Source organism: Leguminivora glycinivorella, chromosome 9 (genome assembly GCF_023078275.1).
Source record: "Leguminivora glycinivorella isolate SPB_JAAS2020 chromosome 9, LegGlyc_1.1, whole genome shotgun sequence".
Taxonomy (NCBI): domain Eukaryota; kingdom Metazoa; phylum Arthropoda; class Insecta; order Lepidoptera; family Tortricidae; genus Leguminivora; species Leguminivora glycinivorella.
In genome coordinates, this window is record NC_062979.1 from 17,541,442 (window position 1) to 17,556,235 (window position 14,794).

General features: G+C 37.4%; 2 protein-coding genes across 2 annotated transcripts in view; one reads left to right on the plus strand and one right to left on the minus strand.

Moving 5' to 3' along the window:
• The window catches only part of LOC125229646, a 218,762-nt gene that overhangs the window by 126,367 nt on the left and 77,601 nt on the right, over window positions 1-14,794 (minus strand). The window contains exon 2 of the mRNA XM_048134533.1: window positions 4,665-5,146. Within this exon, the coding sequence (XP_047990490.1) occupies window positions 4,665-4,998 (334 nt within the window). The 5' untranslated portion in view covers window positions 4,999-5,146. The remainder of the gene's footprint in view (window positions 1-4,664; window positions 5,147-14,794) is intronic.
• Window positions 7,888-14,643, plus strand: LOC125229647. The gene is made up of 2 exons (XM_048134534.1): window positions 7,888-8,460; window positions 14,138-14,643. The coding sequence occupies exons 1-2, from the start codon at window positions 8,179-8,181 to the stop codon at window positions 14,162-14,164; spliced, it is 309 nt and encodes a 102-aa protein (XP_047990491.1). The 5' UTR covers window positions 7,888-8,178; the 3' UTR covers window positions 14,165-14,643.

The following is a 14,794-nucleotide window of genomic DNA, read 5'->3' on the forward strand; positions in this document are numbered from 1 at the left end:
TTCAATGCTTTTACTAGGTATTTGTGATTTTGTAAGTACTATCTTGGAGATGATTATGAATGATCTTAAAAATGGCCCAAATACAATTATAAAAAAAAGTGCACACATGCTGATATGCTCTTAGTTTAATAAAAGTTTGACTAAAGATAATGATCAATTATTTTTTATCTTTAGTCTAATAATTGGGCTCAATGACTTGATGTGTAGATGTAATTGGTAAACGAGGGCGTTACGCGTCGGGCTCAAAGGCCGCCGCTCCGACAGGCAGCCCTAGCCGTACATATTAAACGGATCACTAGTTGCGGTGAACCAGTGCACACGTCGACTATAACGTGGGACTAAAGCTTTTGGCATTTGCCGCCTATCCGCACTCGACATGCCCACTTAATGTCCCGCAGCTCGTTCAGATGTCTGCTATGACGACGACGGTTACACATTTCATTGGGTAGTCTGTGTCATGCATGATTTCAGTAGGTTTGTTCTGTAATGTTCATTTGACATTTCAATTTTGCTGATTGTTTGTGCTTATGTATGTTAGAGAAAACAAAGTGCGAAAGCAGTCAACTTATTAAATACATATACATATTATCTTATAGTCATACTTGCTATAGGGGATTTTTGGCCAAAAGCTGCACTATGGAAGCAAGCCGCTTTGCATGGTGACAGTAGACATCATAGTAAACGATTTTTTCTGAGGATATCAAAAATGTTATCCCTTAGGAAGATAGAAGAAAAGATACATATTTTTTCATTTACGTAAAACATCTCGCTACTCTGGCTTCTTAAGGGATAAATATTTGATATCCTCAAAAAACAAACAAACATTTACTATGATGTTTACTATCACCATGCAAAGCAAGCCGCTTCCATCTAAAAGTGCAGCTTTTTTGTCATAACTAGTATGACTATTAATTTTGTGTTGAATTTTCATTTCGACCTGAAAGACTTGTCCGCACTCGTCTCTATTTATTTTATACCCAACGGGCGTGAAATGGCGCAGAATAGGGCAGAGTGGCGATCTCTTACGTCGGAGGCCAAGATCCTTTTTGGGTCGCTGTGCCAGTGAAGTAAGTAAGTAATTTTTCTCAAACATGGTATGAAATATTGATGTTATGTGCCTTATAATTGGCAGCGAAGTATGACGTTGCAAGTGCGGCTAGGACGATTGATAGATAATGGAATTTCATACAAACCTTGCAGGCCAAGGCCGGCAAAGTCTTCTTTTTAGGGTTCCGTACCAAAGGTACTCTGTCCGTCTGTCTGTCCGTCTGTCACATTCCTAAATATCTCGAGAACTACTAATGCTATCAACTTGAAATTTGGAATAGTTATGAAAATTGTAAACCTCTACAAATAGAAAGTATAATTTTTTTAAATATATTAATTTTAATTGTAGAAAATGGTCAAAATGAAAGGGGGGCAAACTGTAAATTTCAAGCTACTAGGTCAAGTGGGGTATCGTTGGAAAGAACTCAAATTGAACGTAAATAAGCTATTTTTTATAATTTTTTTGTTGTGGAAAAAAAAAGAATTTTGAAGGAAAATGTAAAAAAAAATACCGTTCCCCCCCCTTATCTCCGAAGTTTACCAACAAAAAATTATGAAAATTTTAGTAAACATTGGTTTTATGCTAAATATTACAGGAAAAATATAATCGTGTTTGAATTATGAATACTTTTTTTTTAATTCACAAAAAACTTTTCAGATTTTTACATTCAATTTACCCACCCTTGCGGATGTATATCGTACTTCAAATTAATACGAGATGTTACGTAAACCATCTTCTGTCCAATAAAGTAAAAACTGTTTAAATCGGTTAACATTATAAAGAATTATCCCTGAAAAACCAGGTCGCGCAAATTAGTTAGCAAATTGACCGGGAGATGGCGCTATACACAATAATACTCATTAGTGCCTATACTTTTGTCTTCTAGTCAAGTCATTAGAGTTATATGAAAATATGAGATTATTTTTACTAGGTAGTTTGAAAGAAAGTTTGTACGGAACCCTCGGTGGGCGAGTCCGACTCGCACTTGGCCGGTTTTTTTAATTTCCAAACACAGATAATTGTGACATAACATCCAGGTATTTAGCCAATTAAAAAAAAAAATATAAGGGGCTTTATAGACGTGCCGACTGCAACTGGTACGGGCCCTAGACAATATTTGATTTTGGGTGCGTTTTCATACAAAAATTTTTTTTCCTTTTTTTTTAATTTTTTTCTTAATTTTTTGTTTTTTTATAGGCGTATACGGAACGAAAATTCGATTATTTTTGCGCTACGATGCACCGTTTAGGAGATACAGCCATCCAAAGTTACTATTTTCAGTAGACTTTATTTATTTCATACCATGTTTGAGAAAAGCACTATACATACCTCGGCGGGAAATGGGGTTGTCCGCCTCAGACCTATCCGGCCTCGCTTCGCTCGGCCGTCTATATGTCTTCGGCCGGCAACCCCATTTGTCCCGGCCTCTGTAGTAATGTACTATTATGCTAGAGAGACCCGACGGAAGCTGGAGAATCCGGAAACGCACTTAGAGCGTATGGGGGCGATCTTGCGGCGAAGAGAGTTTTCTACGGAAAGCAGACAGAGAGCAGGTGTAGATATCGATGGAAGGATGCTGTGGGGGCGGATCTGCTCGAGCTCCAGTTTGAACACTGGAGAGAAACTGTAAAGCCAGTGGCGGACAATCGTATTGGAGGCCAGGACACACTTAGGGTCGCTGCACTAGAGAAAAAGTAAGTAATTTTGTGTTATCAAAATTAATTGTGATTGTTATTTATTTTCAACCTTATTAACATGTAGTAAAGGTGTTGTCTTATAATTATACGAGTTCTAAGTGTATTTTGATATTCTAGTTAGAAGTTTAGGCGTCGCCGTGACGAGTGGCGGAAAAAGAAGTTGCGCAGTAACGAAATCAGTCTTCGTTTAATATGACCTTATGAACAAAGTAGTAAAATAACATTATACTTTAAAAGATGAATTTATCTCCAAACGTAGAGTAGAAATGATAAAAATAAACCTTTTAGTTATTTTAGCTTCAAAGGAACCAAATAAAAATAATCTAGTTATCTCAGGAGAAGATCATGCCGATTTTTTTTTCACTGAAATTTAAAAAGTTCATTGATATTGATTCACTCAGAAATACTGTTTCACAACTACACCTACCTGCACCATTTAATTAGTATAGAATAGTGTTTCCTAGTGATTACCTTATTGTCCTTTTTTAGGGTTCCGTAGTCAACTAGGAACCCTTATAGTTTCGCCATGTCTGTCTGTCCGTCCGTCCGTCCGTCCGCGGATAATCTCAGTAACCGTTAGCACTAGAAAGCTGAAATTTGGTACCAATATGTATATCAATCACGCCAACAAAGTGCAAAAATAAAAATTGGAAAAAAATGTTTTATTAGGGTACCCCCCCTACATGTAAAGTGGGGGCTGATATTTTTTTTCATTCCAACCCCAACGTGTGATATATTGTTGGATAGGTATTAAAAAATTAATAAGGGTTTGCTAAGATCGTTTTTTGATAATATTAATATTTTCGGAAATAATCGCTCCTAAAGGAAAAAAAGGGGGGGCTCTAACTTTTGAACCATATGTTTAAAAAATATAAAAAAAATCACAAAAGTAGAACTTTATAAATACTTTCTAGGAAAATTGTTTTGAACTCGATAGGTTCAGTGGTTTTTGAGAAAAATACGGAAAACTACGGAACCCTACACTGAGCGTGGCCCGACACGCTCTTGGCCGGTTTTTAGGGTTCCGTAGTCAACTAGGAACCCTTATAGTTTCGCCATGTCTGTCTGTCCGTCCGTCCGTCCGTCCGTCCGTCCGTCCGTCCGTCCGCGGATAATCTCAGTAACCGTTAGCACTAGAAAGCTGAAATTTGGTACCAATATGTATATGAATCACGCCGACAAAGTGCAAAAATAAAAAATGGAAAAAAATGTTTTATTAGGGTACCCCCCCTACATGTAAAGTGGGGGCTGAATTTTTTTTTCATTCCAACTCTAACGTGTGATATATTGTTGGATAGGTATTTAAAAATGAATAAGGTTTTGCTAAGATCGTTTTTTGATAATATGTATATTTTCGGAAATAATCGCTCCTAAAGGAAAAAAAGTGCGTCCCCCCCCCCTCTAACTTTTGAACCATATGTTTAAAAAATATAAAAAAAAATCACAAAAGTAGAACTTTATAAAGACTTTCTAGGAAAATTGTTTTGAACTTGATAGGTTCAGTTAGTTTTTGAGAAAAATACGGAAAACTACGGAACCCTACACTGAGCGTGGCCCGACACGCTCTTGGCCGGTTTTTTTATATTGAAGTTTCATGAACATCAGTGACATCAGTCTCATGTCTGACAGCCTTCAACAGTTGTATAGTACCTACTTTGTGGATAATGTTGTTGATTGTACATAATTATAATGTAACAGTTGTTGTAATACCCCTTGTACAGATGTTTGTTATCCCTTAAATAAATTTAAAAAAATGCCGACGTGCCTTTGAGCGTGTCCACGATATGCTTGCTTCTTTTCGGTTATTATACAGCTTCTAATTTATTTTATACTAATCGACTATTACGTTCGTTATATACTTTACTTTCCACACATGGCTCGTATCAGCAACGTCATGATATATTTTTTTCTTAACTTACCAATTTGGGGAACATCATAAGGTCGACTTGACCGCGAAGCTCGTAGCATCATCTGATTCGCGATCTCCGAAGGGAGGCGTGGAGCACGTTTAGACCAGGCCCGGTTGCGCCGTCGTTCTTTGTGGAGAGCTCCAGCGGGTAGTGACGGCGAGACCTGGTGCACCGGCGCGGGTGCCGCCGATTCGGGCTCCGGGTCAAAGAGGTCGTGCAGTGGCCGCGCGTGCGCCAGCTCTCGGTCGCGCGCGCCGCGCCACTCCGCCGCGTACCGGCGCGGCGCGGGCTCGGCCGCCGAGCGCAGCGTCAGCGCCGCCAACACCATGCAGTACACCCGCATGCTGTCGCCCGCCTCCCACCACTCACGAGTACTAAGTACACAATCTACGCACACCCCGTGGGCGCACGCCCGACCACATTATACACTTTTATAACAATTTGTGCTTGTATCTGATACCCTTAACAATTCCGAATTAGCGTAGGCAGACCTGAAACAACATGAAAAATGCTTTAAGATTTAATGTTACACATTCAACTTTAAAGTTTAACTGTAAAGTATCGCATGTGAGGCAAATATTGGTTAAGCGGTGATTTTTGTGAGTGATCTTTTAATTAGTATGTAGAATTTTAGTGCATTCATTTTATTTAACTTCCTGTTTTTAGGGTTCCGTAGCCAAAATGGCAAAAACGGAACCCTTATAGTTTCGTCATGTCCGTCTGTCCGTCTGTCCGTCTGTCCGTCTGTCCGTCTGTCACAGCCGATTTACTCGGAAACTATAAGTACTACAGTGATGAAATTTGATGGGAATATGTGTTGTATGAACCGCTACAAAATTATGACACTAAATAGTAAAAAAATTGGGGGTGGGGCCCCCATACATGTAACTGAGGGATGAAAATTTTTTTTTTCGATGTACATACCCGTGTGGGGTATCAATGGAAAGGTCTTTTAAAATGATATAAAGTTTTCTAAAAAACATTTTTCTTAAAGTGAACGGTTTTTGAGATATCAGCTCTCAAAGTCGTAAAAAGTATGTCCCCCCCCCCTCTATTTTTATAACTACGGGGTATAAAATTCTAAAAAAAATAGAGGTGATGCATGCTAATTAACTCTTTCAACGATTTTTGGTTTGATCAAAGTATCTCTTATAGTTTTTGAGATAGGTTGATTTAACTGTAATTTTGGTTAAGTTATTGGTTTATTATATTTGCTGCTACGGAACCCTTTGTGCGCGAGCCCGACTCGCACTTGGCCGGTTTTTTTCTCTCTCTCTTTATGTTCACACTTTTGTGAGCATGTATGTGTGTGCGTTGGTATGTGCTAGTATTAGTTTAATTAATATTACTTTGTATCTATCTGTGAGATCCTGTAAATGGGTTTCTGATTAGATTAGATTAGATTAGATTTAGATTAGATTTATTTATTTCATAATATAAAATTACATTATAAATTAATTCTATCTTAATCTATACGAATTTATATTATGATCGTCAAGTATGAATTTTATATAGAAATGTGAATTACAATTACAATTTGATACTAATTTAAAAAATAATAATAAATTATAAATAATCACAATGTCAATTTTTACATAAAAAGGAAAAAAGAAAAAACAAGGTATGTCATAATAATCGTCAAACTAAAGTTAAAATACGAATAAATACATTAATGGATTACAGTCAATTTATATTACATGTCATTTCCATATACTCATTTACAGAATATAATGGATTTTCCAATAAAAAGATTTTTAATTGGCGTTCAAAAGTTTCGTCAGATGTTTCTGTTCGCAAGTTCTGAATCATGTCTTGTACTGCACTGTTAGGTTAATAACTGTTGGTTCTCCATAACATATAAATAAATATTGCATCATTTCGGTACATGTTTTCTAAATTAGCAGTCAAATCGCTAGGTGCTTGTTCGAATGATTTGGAAGGCCAGCGAAACTTTTCAGATACATTAAATAAAATACCCTATAATAGTGAAATCTAATAAGTTAAGACACTAGTTTCTTAGATAAATTAATTGTATTTGACCTAAAGAAGCGCCCATTGAAGTCAATAAAAAACAATCATGATGACGATGCAGGTTCTTTATTAACTATGTAAATCGTATAATATTCTAACAATATATTTTTTAAACCCTACATATAGGTACTACTCAAAAGAAAATACTAAGTGTTTTGAGCGCTTCATGAAAAGCGTAATAACGTGAAAGCAGGATGTCTGGGGCTCAATTCGGCATGGCGAATTTGACGTTTCACGTTGACTCTCAAATGATAGTGGATTGGATCACGGGTTGTCGAATACGTGCAGCTGTCATCTGGATTGGTACTAGGTTGGGACTAGAGCTCAGGCAATGTACCGGATAAAATTTTTGTAACATTTATTTTTGATGGAGTATTTTTTAAGTTTTGAGTATTTTAAAAGAACGGACTTCTATCTTTGAAATAAATAACATATGACATTTTTATCACCTCGTATCTCCATTTTCACTGTTACTTGAATTAAAATGTTTTTTTGCTAATAGACGGTCGTCGTCGTGCCAGCTACACCAAAAAATATTTAAAAAAAATATTGCTTAAAAATATGTTAGTTGATTAATCTCTTTGACTCAAAACTTCGCGATACGTCCGACCCTTTCTGACAAAAAGATAAAATATTCACAAATAACACCTATTTGTAGAAATCCTAAGCACGGCAAACGATTAAATTCCCTTTTTTGTGTCAAACTTGTAATACTGGCAATACTTTTGGTACACACTTTGGGTCTGCATTTTGCTAACGTGTCACGACTCTAGTATTGATTCTACTTTGATTTTACTCTTGTGTCAAAGTGACAGAATGAGATTGCAATTCGAATCATCATATCATTACAAAGATATGAATTGCGTAATTTTACACGAATTTAATCTCTCATGGCCTGACAATACGAACCAAGGCATGCGTTCTCCTGAATGGCACAGTATATAGACTTTTTGTCGATGGGTATGGCCGCCATGTTTGGTTTATGACACTTAGACGGGGATTTTGTCGTACCAAAGAGTAAATTGCAAGTTTTTTTCGGCACAACTTGGTTCCTCTACTCGTCGCAAGATGGCGTTGGCATTATTAAAATAAACAAGAATGACGTGCATTTGCGTCGGTGTAGACCCATCATGAAAACGTAGATATGATAATTTTATATTTAAAAAAAAGCTAACGTGACATAAATTTGACAAATTCCGTGCACGTGTGATTTATTGTTTAGTCAATTTAAATATCACTCTAAGTAAGAACTGTTAGACAAAACACTCGTAGCATAATTGTATATTTCAATATATCACAGCCATACATTTTTATATTCTTTCAGGTGATTCAGCTTACCCACAGAGGCAAACACTACTGATGGATGCACTGACTTTTGGATGCACCTGTAGGATCTCCAGAAGCTCGTTATACCGCTTTACAAGTTCGAGCCCGCAACTGTATAGAGCGGTGTTTTGGGCGACTAAAAATCAGTTGGTAGTGTTTGTCGTCAATGGAGAAACTGCACTACAAGCCAGCAGCGGCAGCTAAGATCGTTAAAACGTGTTGTGTGCTTGACAATATAGCTAACAAAGCGAATTGTGAACTGCCTCCGCTGAACCGACACGAAGAACAGGAGCAGCAGCAGGAGCAGAGATTAGCGGCGGAGTTTGACGCCCGTCAGCAGAATGCTGATATTTATTTGGCAATGGCTCCTGACAGGTGTTGGCTAAACAAAGAGCTGCAGCTGGGTCGCGCTGCTCGTCAAGCGCTTGTCCGGCAGTTAGCAAATTATGTAAGTAGTTATGGTAGGTCTATTTCAGTTTATAGTTAAGGTGAGCCAAAAAAGCTATATTTTAAGTTCACATCTTAACCATTAGTATAATTAATATTGTCTTCGGTTACCGCGATAGTTACTCATGAAATAAAACTATGGAAACGGATTAAATCGCGTATAATGAATTTAAAATACATCCCGACGTTTCGAACTCTTTACAGCGTTCGTGGTCAACGGGTGACTGAGGAAAAATTAAAATGTGCAAAAGCTACCCACTTACAAGAAATATTAACGAACCATGCCCACAAATAATATAGATTTCTAAGGCAGGTTCACACACTATTAATAAAGCTAGTTATACAATATTCAAAAAATTTACCATTACTCTGTTAAAAAATAATTAACCAATTAATCTACACAAAATTGACAAAGAAACAAACTGCAAATGTCCAACACCATACAACACAAATGCCTCACAGCCTTCGTCGTGCTTGTTCCATTATCAGATAATAATAATAATAATAGAGTATAATTATCATTAATTTCATTTTCCTAACTTTTGTGTCGTCATGGGAGTGTCGTAAATTAGGTTTCGGGGCTGCTGATTTCAAAATTAATGTTCAATTTGGAATCTGACATTTGACACAAATTCGTCATGGGTATTGCTATATTATATTAGTATAATCAAGAACCATTTAATACTGGACTGACATAGCCCATACAAAAAAGCGTACCCCTAAAAAAAAGCTCAATTTTTGGTTCAAAACTAGATGGCATTGTTTTGCAACCCGGGAGTTGAAAAAAACATAATTTCACCTATATTTTTACTTGTTTTTAGGGTTCCGTAGTCAACTAGGAACCCTTATAGTTTCGCCATGTCTTTCTGTCCGTCCGTCCGTCCGTCCGCGGATAATCTTAGTAACCGTTAGCACTAGAAAGCTGAAATTTGGTACCAATATGTATATCAATCACGCCAGCAAAGTGCAAAAATAAAAATTGGAAAAAAATATTTTATTAGTTTGCCCCCCCTACATGTAAAGTGGGGTTTGATATTTTTTTTCATTCCAACCCTAACATGTGATATATTGTTGGGCAGGTATTTAAAAATGAATAAGGGTTTACTAAGATCATTTTTTGATAATGTTAATATTTTCGGAAATAATCGCTCCTAAAGGAAAAAAATGTGCGTCCCCTCTAACTTTTGAACCATAAGTTTAAAAAATATGAAAAAAATCACAAAAGTAGAACTTTATAAGGACTTTCTAGGAAAATTATTTTGAACTTGATAGGTTCAGTAGTTTTTGAGAAAAATACGGAAAACTACGGAACCCTACACTGAGCGTGGCCCGACACGCTCTTGGCCGGTTTTTCCATTTAAATCCTTCCGACATCCGATATCGGATCGGATAAAAACGGACTAAGACAATAGATACTGTATCCCATCAAAAACAAAACTTGTAAAAACACCAAGTCTTCGCAACTCAGTTTGTTCGCGCCCTTTTCATTCATTATCATTCATATCGTCCATCCCGTTCGCTCTTCCTTATGATAGGTTCAACCTCATTTTTATTTGTCGTGTCACCCGCCTTTTTGCCGACCTTCTTAAAAAATATAAGAAAATACGTCAATCTGCTAAACTAAAAGACATTCGATGTCAATGTGAAAAAATATCCGCAACGACGAATAAAGTTATAATTATTAATTAAATAAATAACGATTCGCGAGTGTACACAAGAAAGAGTGAACCAAGTAAATATTCGAAAGGGTGGCCGCCCGCTGAACTGTCGAGAAAACAACAGCAGTAAGTTCGGCACGCATCAATTACCATAATTTTATTTTTCCGTTTTATTTTATTTTATATTACAATAGTTCGTCAGGAACTACGTAATCGCTGGTCCTTCAACACAGTTCTTCTGGCGTAAAAAAGAGTTGAGATCCCTGTAATACCAAGTCGGTTAATTTATTCAGTCCCTAATACTTAAAGGACCTTCTGCCATAAATTATTACGTAGTTTACTAATAGCTATACTTTCGTATTTTGCATTTCTCATGATGCGTCGAATAGCATTCAAATGTATAAGATGAAAACTCGACTCGACGCCGCTCGATTCCGATATGTGGAAGCCAGGCTTTATGGAAAAAGTAGGTTTTTGTGACAACTACCAATAAGATTTTGCCAGGGAAACTAGAGATAAGGAGGAAAGTCTGTCGAAGTAGAACAGTCGCAAAAATGACCGGCTGAGCCTTTATAATTGCAGTTACAAATATCTCCGCTTGGAGCGCATGTCTCGCTCAATGATCAGCGATGTGAGATGACTGAGCAAGTCCCACTCTGTCCGTATGTCTGTCTGTCTGTCATATTTCTAAATATCTCGAGAACTAGGTAATTTTGCTATCGATTTGAAATTTGGAACAGGTATGAACATTTTTAACTTCTAATGGCAAACTGTAAATCATGTCAAGCTACTACGTCAAGTGGGGTATCGTATGAAAAAGCTCAAATTGTACATATCAAAACTATTTTTAACCGCCGCCTCAAATCTGTCAAGGAAGGAAGGTTCTAGGGATGGTCAGAGGGCGCTGCGAGTCCTTGTATAGATTACTCATATGAGAGATAATTTCGACCTCAGCATCTGTGACCTGGGTGGCCGAGCGGAAATAGGCATCTGCCGCGATTGCAGGGTACGTTGGTTCGATTCCAGCCTCAGGCACTGGAGGCCTTGGTCACTTTTTCTTTCATATGTGTAATTTATTTCGGTTTTAAAAACTAATCAGATTTAAAATTCAATTTAACCACCCTTGCGGATTTTATCGAACAGATCGAACTACAAATGAATACGAGATTATATGTAAAAAAAATCTCTTCTAAATTAAGATTAAACTATGCAAATGAGTTAACATTAAGAAATAATTATCCCTGAAAAACTAACATACTAAACAGGTCGCGCAAATTAGTTAGCGAATTCACCGATACCTATAGGTAATTATAGTCAAATCTTTAAAGTTATAGGTACGAGTACATATATGAGATACATGAGATTATTTTAACTTTTGTAAGTTTGTACGGATACTACTCAGTGGGCCAGTCCGACTCGCACTTGACCGGTTTCTTTATGTTGTCGATTTCTCCGTTGTTACAGGACCGATTTCATTTTTTTTTTGATTGAATGTATATATGTATACAGATTTGAGATCAGTCCTATTTTTATCAAAACCCAGTTCTGATGATGGGATCCTGGAGAAATCAAGGCAACTCCTCGAATCTTGAAGGCATACATGTGGTGATTTTTGTGTTTTTATAAGAACAGCATGCATATACGTACGGAACAGTGACATTTGGTGCAGTGGAACTGCTGATGATGGTCAGAACGGAACTCCTCAAGTCTGAAAGGCACACTCATAGTGACTTTGGTATTTTTATAAGAACAGCATGCATTTATGTTCAGAACAGTGGAACTCAGTGCAATGGAACTGATGATGATGGAAATGGATCAGAATGGAACTCCTCAAATCTGCACGGCACACTTACAATGAATTTGGTATTTATATGAGAATAGCTTTAATTTAAGTACATTCATAACAGTGACATTTGGTGCAGTGGAACTGCTGATGATGGTCATAAAGGAACTCCTCAAATCTGGACGACACACTTATAGTGACTTAATTTAGTATTATTATAAGAACAGTATGCATTTACGTTCAGAACAGTGGTCGCGTTAGAGCTCGCGGGTTCGAACCCCGGATCGCACTAATGAGGTTTTTGGAATTTATGTGCGAAATGTCATTTGATATTTGCCAGTAGCTTTTCGCTGAAGGACAGCATCGTGAGGAAACCGGGTAATCCTAATAAAGCCCTAATTACCCATCGGGTTGGAAGGTCAGATGGAAGTCGCTTTCGTTAAACTAGTGCCTACGCCAAATCTTGGGATTGATTGTCAAAGCAGACCCCAGGCTCCCAAAGACCATAACTTTAATTTATTCAGGTATACATATATTGGTTTTTGTGTTATTATAAGAACAGCATGCGTTTACGTACGGTCGACTACAAAGAGATGTATACACTTTTTCAGCTTCTTGCATCGTAATAAGGTGAGAAATGGATACATCTCTTTGTAGTCGACCGTACCGAACAGTGACATTTAGTGCAGTGGAACTGCTGATGATGATCAGAACGGAACTACTCAAATTTGAACGAGACACTTATTATGACTTTGGTTTTAGGATTCCGTACCTCAAAAAGGAAAAACGGAACCCTCATAGGATCACTCGTGCGCCTGTCTGTCCGTCTGTCACAGCCTATTTTCTCCAAAATTACTTGAGTTTGGGGTTGGTGCAGTGGAACTGCTTATGATGATCAGAACGAAACTTCTCAAAGATGACACAAAAGGATCTTTGTTTGCTAAGCATATTGAGTTTTTAACTCAAATTTTGTCAAACTCGATTTCTTATAGGTAGTCGGATATTGGATTCATGACGAATTGAGGGAACTCCTTAAACCTTAACGGTAGGTATACGTTATTGATGTATTCATTTGTATTTCCATCAAATAACCAGACATTGAAAGCAGTTTTAAAAAATACACATTTCTACACAACATGGAACTTGACTGTACTTAAAATAAATTATTTAACACTTTCGAAACCGGGCTCTACGCGGCGCTACGACATTTTCGCTACATACGGGGAAACCCATGTAATCGGCTACGCTTCTACGAGCGGTGTACCCGACAGTCGGGTTCTTGGTAGCGAAAGTGTTAATACCATGCACGAAATAAAGCATCAGATAAATATAAGGAAAACATGGATAGAAGTTATTTTTAAATACAAATTCTATTTAATTCGTCAGGTAGAAATATATAAAGTAAATGAGTTGAACGTGACGTCACTCAATTCGATTTCATATTAGCAAAACGTTAAAATTCGTTTTGACAGTTCTTAAAGGGAAGCTGATTTGACTAGGAGGCAAGTAGCCTATTCAACATTCGTAAGTACCTTTCACCAGAACTCCAAAAGCGGCGGTTTTTTAGGGTTCCGTACCAAAAAGGTACAAAAGGAACCTTTATGGTGCCGTTCCGTCCGTCTTGTGTGTCCGTCTGTCACATAACTTAATATCTCGAGAACTACTTATATTACGGCTTTTTAACCGGAGCTACAGTCCGGTCTGGGAGAAAGCGAAAGCGCGACTTGGCATGTATTAAGTGCAAAATAGCAATAGAGTGCGATAAAAAAACATTTTCCCCCTCACTAGCTCGGAAACACGTGTTTTGTCCTTTAATACCAGCGGGTAAAAACGCATTTTATCCACTAGTGGGTAAAGTAATTTGACCTTGAATAAAGTCAAATTAACTGCTTTAAAATTGATAAATGTAGGTGAATCTAGTAATAAAGATGATTTACCACCTGTGGAACTACTGGAAGCAGTGATAAACGCATTTTTTGCGTTGTAGTTTCCTCGCTATAGTGAGGGGAAAAGTTTTGTGTTACACTCGGGTGCAAATTTATTTTACTTCTCGTGTTTTAAAACACGCAAGTTTAGTTTCTATTCTCGAACCACTCACTTCGCTCGTGGTTCAACTATAGAATCCTTTCACTTGCTCATTTTTCAATTCCACACTCGGCGTTAAAATACAACTTTGCCCCCTAGCATAACAAATAACTGTTAATTAATGTTCATTGACTATATCACCATTATTACAGGAATGCGGAGCACCTTGCTACTACTAAAATGGAGAACCCGGACCTGTTAGCGACATGGAACTGACCAGGACCGTCGTGGGCTCCTCATGTGCCACCCCCGGATACCTTTTCTGATTGTGGTGTTTACAGTACAGTAGTGTACATATTCATGAAAAAAAAATTGTAGGTACTTTTTTTACATTTTTAAAAAACGCACTCTGCATGGTTTTGGAGTTTCGACTTCGTGCTAGATAAAAACCCCCAGGCAAGAGCAAACAATTTTTTTTCCTAGCCTATATTTGTGACCCACTGCAAAGGCCTCTCTTTTCTTCCGCCACCCATCACGTTTTGCCGCCTGCTTCGGCTAGCCGCAGCAAAATACGTCGAGGTCATCTCGCCTCGTTTTTTTTGGTCTACCTCTGCCCCGACTAGTCGGGTGGTGTCCAGTTAGCAAACTATACACCCTGTTTCTATTTTAAATTATATGTGTTGTATTCTTTTCTTGTACAATAAAGTGTTTACTTACTTACTTTTTCGAATTCCGTTAATTTTAAGGGAAGGTTCTTTAGATTAAATACGATTAATTTCTCAAAAAAGCTAGCGTCTTGACTGTTACGTTTACCGAGTTTGAAAAAATAATAGTTATTTGTTTTACAAGGGGGCAAAGTAGTTGTTTAA